This window comes from Phoxinus phoxinus (genome assembly GCF_949152265.1).
Source record: "Phoxinus phoxinus genome assembly, chromosome: 16".
Classification (NCBI taxonomy): domain Eukaryota; kingdom Metazoa; phylum Chordata; class Actinopteri; order Cypriniformes; family Leuciscidae; genus Phoxinus; species Phoxinus phoxinus.
The window spans coordinates 31,804,201-31,823,084 of record NC_136891.1 but is presented as its reverse complement, the minus strand read 5'-3'; the positions used below and the strand labels follow the sequence as shown (position 1 = coordinate 31,823,084).

Here is an 18,884-nt window from a genome sequence, read left to right as displayed (position 1 = left end):
TGAGTGTGTGCCGTGTATGATGTACTGTAGAACAAAACGCAAAAGTATCGTCAAGTTATGTTTACCACAGGCTTTATTTTACACATAAATTGAAAAACCCCATTGGAAAATCTTGAAGGAACATGTCATATGAGTGACATGTTGTCCCGCAAAGACATCATCAGTGAAGGGAAGTCAATGCAAGAGAAGTTATTTTGATTAAAGAGGGTGCACGTAATCATATATATATTTTTTAAATATGTCCACAGATAAATATTTTATAATAATATTCCATAAAAACAAGAATTGTCCATTTTAATGTCATGGTGACTTTAAGGTTACATTTTTAACAGGTTTGAAAATTGTGTTTTATAGCAACAAGTGTTTTTGCAACAAACAAAAAAAGTCAATAGGCCTAATGTGACAAAAAAAAAACGTTATTAATGATTTTATGGATTTAAGTTGTTTAACCTAAATACAACAGCAACATTTATAGAAATCAACATTGGGACCCATTTGAGGAGAACCAAGTGCTCACATAAACACAGAACGGCCTCTAGCGGGGACGCGAGTTACTGCAGCCTTTTCTTCACGAGCATCCTATCAGATGCTGCGAATGGTACCGAGCACTCGGATAAAGCGTTATAAAAAAGTTATAAGAAACACTTTCTCAAAAATAAATTAACCACTTGAACAAGAAAATTAAGCTTTGGTCAATCATTATAGATGGCTTGAAATAAAATCCAATAGGCCTATGTAGTATGTACACAAGGGCAGAGTAGCCTTCTTCAGTGCCTTTATGAATTAACCGTAATTATTGACTGACTTTGAAGCCGAACGTCGATACAAAATAATCAGGACCACGGCAAATAAAAAGGAACTAAACGGAAGCAGCGCTCATGAAAATCATAATTAGGCTATGTATGTTTATGGAATGTGTTCGTTGGAATGTGGTGCGTTTTCCCCTCGTGTATAACTCAGACAAACTCTCTGTGAGGTAACGCAAGCTCGTCCCTTTTTCCTTCCAGAATCTGATTGGAGGAGACGCGTGCTCAGGAATGTCATGAAACTATTTAAATAGCACTTTGTTCTCTTTAGTGATAGTTAGATTGACCACTGTAACTACAGCAAAGTAACACTGAGTGCTGTATCGCGACTAAAGAGGAAAATCATTATTTTGAAACGACATTTGATTGACGAATCTTAGGAATTATATCACTTTTCCCTGGATTTGCTGATGTTTTAAACGCGTTAAAGGTGCGTTTTCTTCTTCTTCTTCTTTTTTTTTTTTTTACCATTGATTGATCAACCTGTTAAGGTTACGTTCAGCTGAATTTCTATAATTTATACCTTTATGATTCCAGATTGGTAAAAGAATAATAAGTGACAAAATGAAGTCAAGTGCAATCTTTTTGCTACTGATGCTTTGGACCTGCGAGAGCGCGAGAGTCGCAGGTGAGCGAACTAGACCAACTGATGGCGTTTAGCGTGTGTGTGTGTGTGTGTGTGTGTGTGTGAGCGCTGCTGTGGTTTATAGTTTAGCAAGCTGTTACATATTAAAATAATAATTGAGTCACTTGTTAATCGCAAAATAAACTCAAACGAGGTCATATGGGTTTATTTTGGCTTTCTATTGGCTCTAGCCTACTTTTTGGCTTTCTATACATTATCCCACTTATTTTACGGCTACTAAACAAAAAATATTATTATAAAATACTGATTCATCTTAATTTTTTATAAAGGAACCTGCTTATGAGCGGTCAGTTATATTTATACCGAAAAATTTAACCGCTGAATTGACAAATCAGAGCCATACATTGCAAAGAGCCGTGTAATAAATTCAGAATAGGTTACAGTTTAATATATTATAATGAGATTTCGTTCCCTTCTGAATTCCTGGTAGAAAGTCGAGACGACAACAGTGTTTACGATCTGTTTGAGCTCGTCCAAGTGCCGAGGAAAAACCACGGGGTCACCCTGGTGAAAGGCGACGACCCGTACAGCCCCGCCTACAAGATCCTGAACCCCGACCTGATCCCCCCGGTTCCCGAGAGCGCCTTCAGGGACCTAATCGATTCCATTCATGCCGAGAGAGGATTTCTGCTCCTGGTCAATTTCAAGCAGTTCAAGCACACACGGGGAAGCCTTCTGACCGTGGAGAAGAATGACGGCTCCGGACCCGTTTTCGAAATCGTTTCCAACGGGAAAGCCAACACTCTGGACATTGTGTTTTCCACTGAAAACAAGCAACAGGTCGTGTCCATCGAGGAAGCGGATTTGGCGGTGGGACACTGGAAAAACATCACACTTTTCGTGCAGGAGGACAGGGTTCAGTTCTACGTGGGATGTGAAGAGGTGAACACTGCGGAGCTCGATGCTTCGATCCAGTCGATCCTCACTCAGGAGACCCCAGGTGTGGCGAGCCTGAGGATCGGCAAGGGCGCAGTAAAGGACAGGTTTATGGTGAGTGGACAGTTCACTGCATGAATCTTGTTGCATGGTAAATGCAGCGAGAAGCATTAATAACTTGTGGATTTTTTAGGGGGTGTTGCAAAACGTGCGCTTTGTGTTCGGAACCACACTGGATGCGATTCTGAGGAATAAAGGATGCCAAAACTGTAAGTGTAATGTCGAAAACATGCATGTGAGTCACGAAGAAAAGATGATAAATTAAATATTTGTGCCCATTTATTAGTTTTCTTAACCCTTTAAGTGTCACGCCCCTTTTTTTGAATATACATGAAAATGCACTTTCCGAACTTAAATGCTTGTAACTCAAGAATGCTTTGGAATATGGATGTAAGATTGGTCTTGTTTTAAAGAAGAAAATTAGCTGATTTTTGTAGAAGTAAAATAAATTAAGAAAGTGTAACAGAAAAAAAGTTATAGAAGTTTGAGTTTAGGAAAATATAAAAATAAAAAATTTAATTATTCATATTTTATATAAAATATATTTTTTCAAAACCCTGGTGACTCTAAAACTGCACAAAAATCAAAGCCAAAAATCTGAACAAGTTGTGTTTTAAATTTTAGGTTGATATCTCAAAGAATGAGCTTTCAGTGAGATTTAGTTTGGGCGCAGTACCACACTTTTTCACTAGTTGACATTACTGCCCATATAAGGGCGCCTCCATTTCCATATATGGTTTTTCTTTATTTCTAAAACATTTTCAGACCTTTTTTTCTAAAATAATTGAACAAATGCTATCTTTTGAACTCTTGGCATGAAAACAAACTGAGGTTTCTACCATTTTTTTCATAATTTTTCATATTCATCACTATTTCAAAATAAAGGACTGAACACCTTAGGAGTATGAAAATATTATTGTTGCAAATTGATAAATTACAGCTCCTCTGTAATTTATTTTGAAAATCAGTCACCAAATATGAAAACTAGAGATTGTAAGCTTTCAAATGATATATAGTTTGTCAATATTAGTTTAGGTTTAGTATAGGATATTACTATTTTAAATATGTAATGAATTTGGGCCCACCGGTGGGCCGGTGACACTTAAGGAGTTAAATATGAATCATATTTAAATAAAACAATTTTTTTCACTTTAAAAAAAAAATAGGCCAAACTACACAGGCCGACAATTATAGAGACTATAGATCCGGGCAAAAAAATTAAGAAGCCATCACATCATCATTCCACTTGCATTGCATTTTCTGCCAGTGAATGAGCAATAGTAATACAAGATAAAAAATGAAAGCTACATCCATTCACTGTCATAAGATTTTCATAAAACTTTTCCATTAGCTCAATCATTTTTATAATAACTTTAATCCACCTGAATGCCCTTTCCTCTTGCAGCAATTATGACTGATATCATCACCCTTGACAATCCCATAAATGGATCCAGACCTGCAATCAGGACTGATTACACTGGCCACAAAACAAAAGGTAATCCTTCCTTTTCAGTAATCCATACAAATAACCCGTACAAAATATAAACGTAGGTTGAGAACATGAATTCAATTTTAAACTTTGCAAACTTCTCCTATGTAGATCTACAGATGATTTGTGGCTTCTCTTGTGAGGAACTGGCTGGCATGTTCAAGGAACTGAAAGGTCTTGGTGTGGTGGTGCAGGAACTGTCCAAAGAACTCCGCAAAGTGGTGAGGAGAAAAGTTCCCGCATGTAGATATATTAAACTATATGTTGAACTTGTGTAGTGGACAAGCTGTAGATTAACACACTCCAATGTTTGTTTGGTTTTTCAGACGGACGAGAAAAACGTGCTCATGAATCACATTGGCATTCATGCTGGTGTCTGCATTCACAATGGAATTGTGCACAAAAACCAGGAGGAATGGACCGTGGACGACTGCACTGAGTGCACTTGCCAGGTAAGAACCCAAGACATGTTAGACTCTCAGAGCTGCCTGCTCTGTCATTGAACCACTAATTAGTGTGTTAGCGAGATGAGAGCAATGTCACTGCAGGAGCTATGATACACAGTACTGGTCTTAGTCTGGACTTAAGCTGGGTGTATCCATTTCCCTAAACTGCCTAGCCTCTAATTAAAAGTGGGACATGGATGTAACTAAAGGAATACAGTCAACTGAACAAAACCTTATAAACAAAATGTAAAATGATTTGAGGTAAAATATTGAAATGCCTTCAGCCTAGTTTTTCAACACTGAGGAATATTTACATGCCTAATTACACGGACTTAAACACAACCACATTATCCACTTTACTTAAATCATAACTGTAATGTTGATGTGGTGTTGCACTACAGCCAGAGACTATGGTTTTTAATGTCAGTTCTAGTTGTGGCAGATCCTTTAACAAATGATTAATGAGAGCCATTTTGTCAACCGCAGAAGTCTGCAACGGTGTGCCGCAAGATTTCGTGTCCCCTAATCCCGTGTGCAAACGCCACAGTGCCTGATGGGGAATGCTGCCCTCGTTGTGGAACCCGTAAGTGCAACTGAGCTGCTTCAGAACAAATTTTAGACACTTGAAATTGAAATAATTGTATTGTTGGTTATATATACACTACTGTTCAAAAGCTTATGGTCAGTAAATGTTTTTTTTTTTTTTAACTGATACTTCAGCAAGGACACATTAAGTAACATCAAAAGACATTTACGTTGGAAAAATATATATATTTCAGATGTCCATTTGTTACACAAGATTTCTATTTAAAATAAAATCAAAGAATCACAGTTTCCAAAAAAAAAACTGTTTTTAATATTAAAATAATAATACAAGTTTCTTAAAATCACCAAATCGGCATGTTCGAATGATTTCTGCTCATCATGTGACTCCTGCTGAAAATTCTGCTTAGCCATCACAGGAACGAATTTCATTTTAAAATATATTAAATTAGAAAACCATTATTTTAATATTGTAATTTTGATCAAATAAATGCAGCTTTGGAGAGCTATTTTATCCATAGGCTAAAAGCCATGTGCACAAACTGTAAATGTACAAGCATAAAAAAAAAAAAACATTAGTCTAAACTTAAACGTATTGTAAAAAGAGCAACATTTAGACTTTTAAAAGCTTTTGTATTGAAAGAGCTGTTGCTACCCAAACATCCGCAGTCATTGTTGCGTCACACAATAGACTTCAACTGAAGTTTAACTAATGAATGGAACACTAGAGCTTTGTGCATCACTGAATCGCTAAATGGCCATAATTGTCTAAATTGGTTAAAGAGAGGTGGAAAATTGGTGCTTTTTGGCAGAGACTCAAAAAAGAAACCGCATTCTCCTCACGTCTAGAGGCCTTGCCATGCATAGCAAGAATTTACATTAATATCAGCCTTAAGTGTTTGAACTTATGGCATAATCAAGGGTGTTTGCAAATACCATTTCCACATTTGGAGAAGGACTCAAAGGTATCCCTGTGTATTAAGTACACTGACATTTCCCCAGCATTCCAACTGCTTAGTTCATGCCAGGGTTCCCTGGAGTGCTCTGTCTCGAGCTGCCCAGGCTAAATTGAGTCCATTAAGGCCCAGTATTAAAAGCTTTTCTCCATTTTGCTGCTTTAGAAAGAAGGAATAGCTCTGCTATTGTCTTGTTTTGCTCTCTCGACAGCGAGCGACTCCGCTGAGGATGGCTGGTCCCCCTGGTCTGAATGGACCCATTGTTCTGTGTCTTGTGGAAGGGGCATTCAGCAGCGCGGCCGCTCTTGCGACCGCATCAATAACAACTGCGAGGGCACGTCGGTGCAGACGAGAGACTGCTACCTCCAGGAGTGTGACAAGCGCTGTGAGTGGTGTCCAACGACAATAAGCGTCTACAGTTTTTCCTCACAGTCGCGAGGAAAAGTAACAATTTGCATCTTTCGTTTTCAACAGTTAAGCAAGATGGCAGCTGGAGTCACTGGTCACCCTGGTCCTCCTGCTCGGTCACCTGTGGCGCTGGCGTTATCACTCGCATTCGTCTCTGTAACTCTCCAACACCTCAGATGGACGGCAAAGATTGCCAGGGTGAAGGTCGGCAAACTGAGAGGTGTGAGAAATCACCATGTCCGAGTAAGTGAACACCGCTTGTAGTGTTTAAAAAAAAAAATTAATTGAAAAATCTAAAAAAATGTATTCTATATTTTTTCATAGTCAATGGTGGCTGGGGACCATGGTCACCCTGGGACACTTGCTCCGCTACCTGTGGCGGTGGCGTCCAAAATCGTAAGCGTCTTTGCAATAATCCAGCGCCCAAGTATGACGGTAAAGACTGCGTGGGAGACGCAAAAGCCAGCCAGCGTTGCAACAAACAAGCCTGTCCAATTGGTGAGTTATAGTTTCACTCAACCCTTCAGATGGCACTAGTCTGTGTTTCCAAGTTAAATCAATCATTTATGTGCATTTCCACAGATGGGTGTCTTTCAAGTCCATGCTTTGAAGGAGCCCAGTGTACAAGCTTCCCAGATGGCTCCTGGAAATGTGGAAAATGCCCCACAGGATACACTGGCAATGGAATCAACTGCAAGGATATCAATGAGGTGCGGTCAAAAAGTCAAATCAGTTGTCACTTTTAGATTACATTTAAAAGTGTTACAAAATTATTAGGCCTGGTTTTACAAACAGGGCTTGGATTAAACCAGGATTAGGCCCTAGTTCAATTAGGACATTTAAGTAGCTTTTATAAATGTGACATTACTGGTGTGCATCTTGAGACAAAACAATGACAGTGACATAAGATATGTCAGTGAAAGTTCAGTAACTTTCAGTTGACACAGCTCAAACATGGGACTAGGCTTAAAACTTGTTTTAGGCCTTGCATTGGTTAAAAGTAAAAAAAAAATAGAGGAAATCAGCATGGAAATCAGCATGCATTGGTAATTGTCAAACATCATCTGATATGTTTATTCAAAATCAATCGAAACCAACAATTTGAAAAAAGAAAGGAAAGAAAATGTATCCCTACTTTTCTAAAATTCTATTTTTTTTCTCTTTATTTTAATTATTTATGCTTATGCTCTTATGACTACAATGCATTTGGATGCGTAAATCTCATTATTCCTTTTCTCTTCGTTACAGTGCGAGGATGTCCCTGATGCCTGTTTTGAATTTAACGGAGTCCATAGGTGTGAGAACACAGTGCCGGGCTACCACTGCCTGCCATGCCCCACTCGCTACACCGGCCCACAGCCGTTTGGTCGAGGAGTGGAGGACGCTGCTGCCAAGAAACAGGTAAATGAAAGAACACAGATAGATTACAGATCACCAGCGTGCACCTGCTCATGAACTGATGCACGCTGACTGATTTATCTCGTGCAGGTGTGCACGCCTCGTAATCCCTGCCTCGATGGAAGCCACGACTGTAATAAGAACGCTCGCTGCAACTACCTGGGCCATTTCTCAGACCCTATGTACCGCTGTGAGTGCAGACCTGGCTTTGCTGGAAATGGACACATTTGTGGAGAGGACACTGATCTTGATGGCTGGCCTAATGCTGATCTTGTGTGTGTCGAGAACGCAACCTATCACTGCAAAAAGGTTGGCATATAATGACTTAATTTGTTATTAAAAAAATACAAATAACATCATTGTGGCTATTTTTAATGTTCATACTCTACTCTTTTTGAAGGACAACTGCCCCAATCTTCCCAACTCTGGGCAAGAGGACTACGACAAGGATGGAATTGGTGATGCTTGTGATAATGATGATGACGACGATGGCATTCCTGATGACAGGGTAAAAATATATATAGTTGCAATGCAATACTGTCCACTGTAAATATTCCACAGATGCTCAATCCAGTCAAGTGAATATTTGTTCATTTTGCACAGTGCATGAATGAAGAGAAAAAGTAAATCCGTTTGAAATTCAGGCTGAGTGCTGTGTAAAGTAAACTGTTTCTCTTGGAGACAAACCTCAAATTCCACCAAAGAAGTACCTTTCTGAAAGACCTGCAGTGTATCTTGCTAATCCAATATTATCCTTGGTCCAAATCCTAAAATAAGGTTCGCTTTTATCGTTGCGCTCCTCTAAATAGACCTACACAGCCGCAGCCAAATTACAAGCCTAACATCTAAAAGTAATAACCTTCGTGTTAGAGGGCCCTGTGAAGAGTTGCTTTGCCATATTTCTCCATCTGAACTGTGGTCTCTTTTAAAATAGGACAACTGCCCACTCATCTTCAACCCAAGACAGTACGACTATGATCGCGATGACGTGGGAGACCGCTGCGATAACTGTCCGTACAACAGTAACCCAGACCAAACTGACACTGACAACAATGGTGAAGGTGACGCCTGTGCTGTGGACATTGATGGAGATGGTACGAAATTGCTCTTTCTTTATCCATACGGGGCCATTCCTTGACAAACCTGTCAAGAGAATATTCATAATTCACTCCATAATCAAGAAATAAACTAAATAGTGCTTTTTTTTTTTTTTCATTGACACATTGTCAAGACTCTTTAGCATATTTTACCCCAGCAATTATCAATTATCACAATAAATCCTGATTTTTTAAAAGTGAAATATGACCTTGATATTTTCTTGACAGGTTTAATGAGAATTCTCTTGTTTAGAGATAAATGTAATTCAGTCTTCACCATAATATCATTCTTTTTGACAGGTATTTTGAATGAGAATGATAACTGCCCATATCTATACAATGTCGACCAGAAAGACACTGATCTCGATGGAGTTGGTGACCAGTGTGACAACTGCCCTCTGGAACACAACCCAGATCAGGTATATATATGTATGTGAGACTCAGAATGAGTGAGTGAATACAGCAGGTGTTTTCAAACCATTATATAATCCAAAGAGATCTATGTGCCGTTCAGTTCAGCTGCTAAAAAAATACCCAGAGGGTAGTCTCAGTCTTTACTAAGCTATGTATGGGAGGAGTAAATCCTCTGCTCGTTGAAGCCAAAGCCACACAATACAGCAATAGGAGGCTTTTCAGGGACACTCACTAGTGTTCAATTAACCCAAAGGATATGTGGAGGTAAAGAATGGTTATTAGTGAGGAGTGAGAGATTTGCCGTTGGGTTTATGCATGCCCTGTCGGCACTCAATCCCTGCGGATCACACCTGTGCCATGGTTAACTGAAGAGAAGGAATGCACCCCTCCTTTCCTCATTAGACTCTGAAATGTGACTGTGGTAGTGCCAAGCTTCAGGAACATGAGATTACTTTTTGAGAAATCCTACACAGATGGGCCAACTAGGACAGAACTTTTTGCCTTTTAGAAAAAGTGGGAATATTTAGATTTAATTGAGAAAGCCATAGAAATTCACTTGAAAAACAGTGGGACTTACTGTTTACTGATTCTGCGCTCTCACTCTAACAGCTCGACTCTGATTCGGACCGTGTTGGAGACAAATGTGACAGCAACCAGGATATCGATGAGGACGGTCACCAGAACAACCTTGACAACTGCCCGTACATCCCCAATGCGAACCAGGCTGACCACGACAAGGATGGTAAAGGAGATGCCTGTGACTACGATGATGATAATGATGGCATCCCTGATGACAAAGACAACTGCAGATTGGTTTTCAATCCAGATCAACTGGATTCTGATGGTCAGTTTTGTCTCTGAATATTCATAACTATTGTATTTATTAATGTAAAGATTTATACTTACGAGTTTATCTTCCTCATTTGTAGGCAACGGACGTGGTGATGCCTGTAAAGATGACTTTGACCAGGACAATGTCCTAGATATCTATGATGTGTGTCCTGAGAACTTTGACATTAGTGTAACAGACTTCCGCAAATTCCAGATGGTACCTCTGGATCCCAAGGGCACTTCTCAGATTGACCCTAACTGGGTGGTGCGTCACCAAGGAAAGGAACTGGTTCAGACGGTCAACTGCGACCCCGGGATTGCCGTTGGTACGTCTAGTCTTAAAAAAATACAATAAACAATAAATAGAAAAATCTTGCACACCTAAAAAAATACTGGGCAGGGTGTAAGATATAAAGTAATATCATAAATAGAGAAGAAAAATCACAACGCCATAGCTTGCAAACACTGACAATATTAATGCAACTTTTTGGTCACTATTCATGAACGAAAAACTAAAATGAAAAAATTTTCATCTACTGAAATAGAAATAAAAAATGAATGTAACTCGCAATTGCGAGAAAAAAAGTCAGAAAAAAACGTTTTTTATTCTGTGGTGTAAACAAGTTTCCATACATGTACAAAGAGTAAGCAACAAAATTCTGACCTGTTTTTCTAAATTTCTTCAAAGGTTTTGATGAATTCAATTCAGTCGACTTCAGTGGAACATTCTTCATCAACACAGAGAGGGATGATGACTATGCCGGCTTTGTTTTCGGATACCAATCCAGCTCTCGCTTCTACGTGGTCATGTGGAAACAGATCACACAGACCTACTGGTCCAGCACACCTACCAAAGCACAGGGTTACTCAGGGCTATCCATCAAAGTGGTTAATTCCACCACAGGGCCAGGCGAGCATCTGAGGAACGCCCTTTGGCACACCGGAGACACTCCAGGACAGGTACATCTCACAGAGGTCACTGAGATGAAATCAGGTTTGAAAGCTGTCATACGAGTACCAACATTTCTGAACTCAATTTATTTTAGGTGCGCACACTGTGGCATGACCCGAAGAACGTGGGATGGAAGGACTTCACTGCTTACAGATGGCACCTGACTCATAGACCAAGAACTGGACATATGAGGTATATTTTAATTCATATCTCCCGAGGATATATTGTTATTGATTTGTCCTCCACGGATATTTTAATGGGCTAACAACATTTTCTCTACAAATTGCAGAGTGGTCATGTATGAAGGCAAAAAGATCATGGCAGATTCTGGCAGAATTTATGACAAAACATATGCAGGCGGAAGACTGGGTCTCTTTGTCTTCTCACAAGAGATGGTGTACTTCTCAGACCTCAAATACGAATGCAGAGGTGAGCGTCAACACACCGCATAGGCATCCAAATAAATGCTTACTTTGATTTACATACTCGGTATTAACACTCTGTCTTTCGCTTCATTTTCAGATGTGTAATTGCACAGTCAGGAAGTTTATCAAAGAATGCACCTTTCCATATAATTATGTATTCCGGGCAAAGTCCAGGGACAGATTTGACGCTACTTGTTCTGCTCACACACTGGTGGAGTGAGAAAGCAGGTGGTCAATTTCAATGTAATTGTCACTGGTTGGGATAGAAAACAAGTGACTGCCGATTCAGAATATCTGGACTCCTCCACCATTAGCAGGTAGAGCAGAAGAAAGTCTTCCTCGCTTTGCTTAATTGGGACTTAAAAAAGACTGAGACCTCTCTCTGAAAAACCTCATTCGGCTCTGTGTGGGAAGAGCTCCCAACAGACAGCTATGCACTTCAAAACCTTTATTCTCTCTCTCTCATGTGTTTTCATGCTCTCTTCCTGAAAAGATCTCAAAATTATGGCTACTTAAGAGAGAACAAAACCCTTTAAAAAAAGATTACCATTACAATATTCAGTATTTTATAAAAACCTTGAACCGATTTCTTGACTAGGAACAAAGCAATGAGAATGTTTTAAGATATTGAAGCAATCAACAAATTGTTAAAGATCGTATAGTTTTTGTTTTTTTTGCTTGACAGTCGAAGCGGGGGATTTTTAAGAGGACCAATCTGTCATTTATTGAATTTGATCTAAATTTCTGTTTGTCTATCTAAAAGTTTTGCTTGGCAGAAGCTCATCTTAAGTATAATGTACATTCATAAAGGTCTGGCAGGAGATAACTCATGGTTTAGTGGGCATAGTTTTCTCAGGGCTAGATGGTTAAACCATTTTAACAATACATTAGAAATGGCATAATGAAAGGTTGTATGAAGAGCAATTGGACAGACCCAGGATTGAAGATTCTCCGTTACAGGAAATCATTTAGCCACATACGGATACTAGATTACCAAGTACTCTAGCCTTCTTCTCAAATAAAATGTGAGGTTTTATTTGAGATGCTAATTTCTAAGGGAAAGTTGAGTTTAGTCTTTTAGACTTCTATATGTAGCACTTACAAAACGCTTTTCGCATTTGGCTAGACTGTGCTGTGATTTTGCTTCAAGAAGCAAAAGAGAGGGTCTTGCTAAAGATATGCCTCGTTAATAAACAACTATTTCAACATTTAAAACTTCATAACCAAGGGCCTGTCCAATACTACTCATCCAAGCCTTTCCAGTCAAGAATCATTAATCCATCACTTCCAAAGGAGATGATCTTCTGACCTGTTTGCCTTTTCTGTAAGAGAGAGAGATAAAGGAAAACTTTAAATGTACAAATATTACCTCATTGCTGTTTTGTAATTTGATCAAACAAAAGCTTTTAAATACTTTTTCCTTTGCTTAAAGAAAACAAATTGGTTGCCTTATTGCTACTGTAGCACAAGTTGTAAATAGTATATAGAACAAACAGCCCCACATCCCAATGGAAAATAGAGTAAAACGGGAGACAACAATTTTTTTAGGAATACATTTGCCAGTGCCTCAATGTCCAGTACCTTTTTTTTTTTAAGTAGATAAATTATTGCTCTATTTGTTGTCTCTGTTTGTAAGACTGTTTCATATGTGTGTGTAGATAAATGCTATTTAAATAATTTATCATGGAATGCCACCTGAGAAGGATGCATTTCCATCTGTATAAACAGTTTGCACACTGACGTGAGGATGTTCTGTTCTTCATTGTTTGTATCTTTATTGTGTTGTTATTTTTGTACATTTAGTGATGCTTGACTGTAAACATTTTTACTTAGTTACACAATGCTATTTTTATGTTATAGCAATTATTTTGGTACATACTTCAGAATAATAAACAGATGATAGACATTGTAAAACAGATGTTTATTGGCTGTGGCTGCTTTTTATTACTGCATGTTTGTGTCTCATGAGAATTTAGTTGTGCCAAAGCCGGTCTAAATGACTGAAATCTTCTGTGCATGGCACGAAAGGTCAACGTGATTATAAAACAAGTTCATAAAGGGCATCTTTGGTCCTAACATGTGCTTGAAAGCAAACTGCTATTTTGCAGAAATACATTATACACACTCAAAATAGATTATGTAGACCAAGGTCAATTTTAGTTCCAAGTTGAAGGCTGAGACAAGTGCACCTTTTTCTGAAGACAGGCATACATGTCTTCAGAAAAGTGAGGAATGTTGCAGCAGCGCCTCTCCTCAGGGTTAATCTTTTAATTCCTCACTCGCCTGTGGGGAGAGCGTGAACCTCCCTGACCCACTGTGTGGCATTCTGGGTTTACTCAACACCGATCTGGCTGATTTAGTGCTCCTCTGACAGGTGCGGGTCTGTAAACACATTCATATCACACTGGCCAGGGATCAGAGAAGATCTCAGGGTTACGGTGGAGATCCAGAGACAATCTGGGCACAAGATTGCAAAATTGGCCTTTGTATTAGTCGTCCAAAATTCCAACAGGCAAAAACTGTAAGAGAGACCTTATTAATATGATATGTATATATCATGGAGATGATCTGCTTACTGGGAGGTTTAAGTCTACTTCTAAGTATGTTTTTTTTTTTTTGGTCGTGTTCCATAAATTTCTTACATTGTTTTCATGGTGGTCAGGCCTCCCATTCATATTTACGACTTAAATAAACGTACAATAAAAATAATGTTTTTGCTATATGAATAGAAGCTGTAAATTCAAAATGTCTGAGGTACTGTCTGGTTTTATATAAATCTTGAGGTTTTTTGAGGCGGTAAAAAAAGTAATACTGCTCTGTTCAACAGACAGAGGTTATAGTTCCTATGTTTGAATTATTTTTAAATTTAGTGTGTGTGTGTGTGTGTGTGTGTGTGTGTGTGTGTGTGTGTGTGTGTGTGTGTGTGTGTGTGTGTGTGTGTGTGTGTGTGTGTGTGTGTGTATATAACTGGAGATTTGGGCAGTAATTTAGCCTGGTAATGTCATGGTTTGTCACCAAAATTATCTGTGTGGTTTTTAAACTATACATTGTGTGACACTTATTCTGAACAGAAAGCTACAGCTATTGTGGCTTTATTGTGGTCATTCTGACCAGTTAGTATCTAACAATAGGAAAAGTGTGATGCCATTCTTACATCTATAATGTCAATGTTTTCAGTTGAACAATATGAAACCACTGTGCATAGTGCACAGCATCCCATGTGTTTATTTAGAGTGTACAATAGCATGAAATGTCTACTTCAAGGTGAATGTCTACTGTAAACTGTCTGTGACAAAAAGGAAGCCAGAGACTAATAATTTACTATTCATTAGGACACTGGCACAAGATGAGAGGCCGTGCGGGAAGTTAAAAGGAAGTAGCTCTAGCTTTTAATTTCCTGCAGTGAACGCGCCTGCTAACTCATGGTTAAAGCGGATCCTGTAATTCATGCAGCTCCCACCGCTTTACTGTATCAGACAGCAACAAACTGATCAAATCACTGGGCAAAGCTACATTACATGTCAAAATAAAACAGCACATTTGATGAATTATGACTTTCACACTTATTTTCATCAAAGTGAAAGTTGCCGGAAAAGGATATGAACTCTTGGATTTACATTGGATATATGTATTATTAATTGGTCATAACATTTGATCTGATCTCCAACTATAGGTCACAATAACAGACAAATAAAATCTGCTTAAAAAACGAATATACACAAAGTGATCTATTTCCATATCTTTATTGAAAAAAGGATGTACTGATTGTATGGACAATAATAAATATAAATGCCCAACATTAAAATTCTAAACTATTAAAAAAATAAAACACTAAAGACTAAAATTTGTTTTACATTATTAATTTAGGCATCACAGCATTATAATGTACAGTACATTAATTTTAAAGATGAACTGAGTGTTAAATGGCAGCCACGGAAATCTAAATCTAAAAGTAGGAGAAATGAGCATGAAGTTCATGAACTATTAAATATCTAATACTGGCAGATAACTATAATACTGATACATCATGCATCCCTAAAAATAAATAAATAAATCTATGGCAAATTCAATGGTTTGCATCAGTGTTTTTAATATTATTTATATGTTATTAAAGTATGCATTAATCTTTTGAATTAGCTTTTATTTTCATAGTTTCAGTTTTTATTTTTATTTAAGTTTTAGGACATTTGTTATGTGCTTTTGAAATTTATTATCCATTTTAGTAACCTCAGTTTTAGTTTAGTAATTAAATTTCAACTTATTTGTTTTAGTTGCCGAGTCAAAATTTCTAATTTCTAGTATTTTTCAATTTGGGTTTTTCATCTAATATTTATATTTTATTTTATTTTATTTCAACTTTATTTCAATTAGTGAAAACGATTTTTAATAGTTTTAGTTAACAATAACAACACTGGTTTGTATATGTTTTCCTGCAACTGTATGAGAATGTGGTTGAAATTCCACCAAAGGCAGAAATCAGAAAGTACCACTAACCAGTTATTTGAATGCCCAGATTAGGTTCAAAGATCTCATTTGGCCACAGATGCTGGGTGATCATTTTCTAAAATGTGACTTTGAGAAACAGAGTATCTTAAAAAGACATAACATGAAAATCTTGACTTCAAGCTTGAATCCAGTCCTGTTAGGACTGAATAGTTGCTAAGCAGTAAAAGGAAGACTGAAGCTTCAGCAAGAGCATGTTGTTACCGTTTACAACCACACGCTGCCCTCACAGATGTGTGAAATACCAGGCTTCCCCGCCATATGCATACATCCTAGTACTAACCGTGCTCTCCTGCAGCCCGCTTGACTTAGCGTGAGGGGATGTTACACCTACAGCTGTTTGTTTTTCCATTTTGTTTCCAGCACAGGAAAAGGGCCGACATGGTTGTGACATCATGCTTGCTGTGTGACAGACAGCTGAGAGGCATTACTCGCGTGTAGAGATCGCCACTTTCAGTCACCCTGAAGAGAAACGCAAGTCATAAATGGACACATTCATTCTGGCCTGACAGAACAGAAGAGCTCTCTGTATACCTACTTTCCATAGCATAACACAGTTTGAGGAGTATGTTATGACACACACGTCTCTATTAAAGTGAACTGCATCTCTTTAAACTGGCTCAGGTTTCACAGCTCCCGTAAACACACACTAAGCATTGCACAACAATGGTCACATTAGATGCTCTGTACAAATGCTAGTAAACGGTATTATTGAATAACTAATGTTTTACATCAAATATGGTCAGCTATTTTTGTTTATTTTGACTCTTATAAATTTAAAAATACTTATAAACGGAGAAAGCACAGAAGAATCAACAATCGTGTGTCTCGGACCAACAGAATAAATCGATATTCTTGAACCAATGTTCAAGTAACATTCGAGTAAATGATTCAATGACTCACTTGTAAAGTGAATGAATCAGTGTTTTGGACGAATCAGTTGAAGGAACGATTCAATGACTCAATCATTTGTTTTGAATCTGTTGAAAGGATTATTTAGCCCACTCATAAATACAGTCCCTTCTTGTCTACTTACTGATTTAATACCGGTATTTTCTTGTCATGATTAAAGTTACGTTGTCCAGTTTGTGGGGTTGACCTGCACAGTATTAAAACAAAATGATTATTTTTATGATTATTAATTTTAAATATTAAATTTCTGAAGTATTACCAATTAGGTTGATTCTAATGATTAATTAGATGATTCATTCGAATAATGATTTTAATAATTTGTCCACAAATTCACAATGGGGGACCAATTATCTAAGAAATTATTTATTTATTATTAGGCTATTATTTAAACAAGCAGTCATAGAAAAAATGCATATCGATCAACCATCTCTAGATAATTTTTTATAACAGGCGGCTAGAGTTCATTCGTGTTTCGATTATAAATATCACTCAACGGCCTTTGACTGTTTAATGCCTTGATAAGATCGATGGGTGTAGGTCAAGAGAGAAAATATTCAGATGTTACATCTGAGAGCACCCTAATATGAGCCAGAAATGAACCCAACAACCCCAATCTCCTGTGTTAACAATGAGTTGATTTAAAGTCAATCAATCTAACTTTAGAAGATTGTCTTGTGATGATCTGCATTAATACACTGGGTGAATCACCTCAGACATTAGATTCCTTTCTGTTAACTCATGTGTTACCTGCTCTGAAGCAGATCCTCCAGTGTTTGAACAGTGGGCAGAGCGGCTGTCAAGATGGATGAACTGAGGTGCATGAGGTCTACTTACAGTGTGCACTTCTTAGGGATTTACAGCAGTCCATCTGTAAGTGACCACCACAGACAGCTAAGAGAGATGGCTCTCTACCACAATATTTACCATGCAAATGTTTTGGTTTCCATATTTGCAACTGATAGAGAAACACACTGTATACTTGTGTGTTTGAAACACACTGTACACTAAATTGTTAAATTTGTGCTCTTGTTGTTCCTGACAGTTTTATAATTTTTTATTTTACTATTTTTATTATTAGTATTATTACAAAATTATTTTTTATACATTTATATATATATATACAAAAAATAAATATACCGGTATATATATATATATATATATATATATATTTAATTTTTTTTTTTTTACAGAGAAATGTAATATATAAAAACAGAACAAAAGAAACTATATATATATATATATATATATATATATATTCTGTTTTTATATATTACATTTCTCTGTAAAAAAAATTATTTGACTATTTTTATTAGTATTATTACACATAATTATTTTAGATTTTTTAAATATATATTTATACAAACATATATATATATACACACACACATATATATATACCGGTATATATATATATATATATATATATATATACACATTTTTGTATATATGTACATTCACACACACACACACACACACACACACACACACACACACACACTTATAGTGACCACCATATTATAGTTCATTTTATTCGGTTTTTATACATTACATTTCTCTATTCTTTTTTTCATTAGTAAAAGAAATAAATATACATGCTAAGACCTGTTCTATTTCCAGGGAACTTTCGCCCATTCGGTATGATACCGAAGAACAGAGGAGCGAGTGAACAAACATGAGGGCTAATATTGGGTTGCGCACATCCCTATTTCCCGAGAACTCTCTGCGGGGCCGGACAAAAGGCCCACAGTAATGTGAGCCTGAGGAGTGCAGGTCTCTCTGCCTCAGATGCATGAATGAGCTCCTTTAGAGAATGAGGCTGGAGCGAACACCTCACAGCAACACATAGTGCTGAACGAGATAAAAAACACACACTCTCACACACATAATCCTCCTCGGGCTCTCACTCAAACAATGAACATTAGACCTACAACACTGCCAACACTTGCTGCTCAGCAGCTGTGCCCATCTGATTCAGTCGCTCAAAAGGAGAACGCTGCATATCCTACTTTAATATGAAACTGGAGCTTTGTCTGAACAGCTACTTTGCTGAAACAAATACTTGTTGCTGTTTTAGCCACTGTTCAAATCAACACCATCTATTGATCCAGTTTCTCCTATACAC

General features: G+C 37.6%; 1 protein-coding gene and 1 long non-coding RNA gene across 2 annotated transcripts; both read left to right on the top strand.

Annotated features, from left to right (window-relative positions):
* Positions 1-958: 958 nt before the first annotated feature.
* thbs1b (thrombospondin 1b) lies at positions 959-13,265 on the top strand. Its single transcript, XM_079583702.1, has 23 exons — positions 959-1,236; positions 1,344-1,434; positions 1,883-2,442; positions 2,522-2,597; positions 3,794-3,883; positions 3,989-4,098; positions 4,204-4,329; positions 4,810-4,906; positions 6,034-6,207; positions 6,297-6,473; positions 6,555-6,728; positions 6,813-6,940; positions 7,479-7,631; positions 7,719-7,937; positions 8,029-8,136; positions 8,563-8,722; positions 9,026-9,144; positions 9,749-9,983; positions 10,069-10,296; positions 10,659-10,930; positions 11,017-11,114; positions 11,212-11,351; positions 11,445-13,265. The coding sequence occupies exons 2-23, from the start codon at positions 1,371-1,373 to the stop codon at positions 11,450-11,452; spliced, it is 3,516 nt and encodes a 1,171-aa protein (XP_079439828.1). The 5' UTR covers positions 959-1,236; positions 1,344-1,370; the 3' UTR covers positions 11,453-13,265.
* Positions 13,266-16,311: 3,046 nt separating this feature from the next.
* Positions 16,312-18,516, top strand: LOC306983374. Its single transcript, XR_013794343.1, has 3 exons — positions 16,312-16,415; positions 17,521-17,632; positions 18,380-18,516. It is a non-coding gene; the product is annotated as an uncharacterized lncRNA (long non-coding RNA).
* The last annotated feature ends 368 nt before the right edge of the window (positions 18,517-18,884 follow it).

Coding starts and splice junctions, on each gene's coding strand:
- thbs1b (XM_079583702.1), top strand. CDS start 1,371: ATGAAGTCAAGTGCAATCTTTTTGCTACTGATGCTTTGGACCTGCGAG. Junction 4,330..4,809: donor GCACTGAGTGCACTTGCCAG/GTAAGAACCCAA, acceptor TGTCAACCGCAG/AAGTCTGCAACGGTGTGCCG. Junction 6,474..6,554: donor TGAGAAATCACCATGTCCGA/GTAAGTGAACAC, acceptor ATTTTTTCATAG/TCAATGGTGGCTGGGGACCA.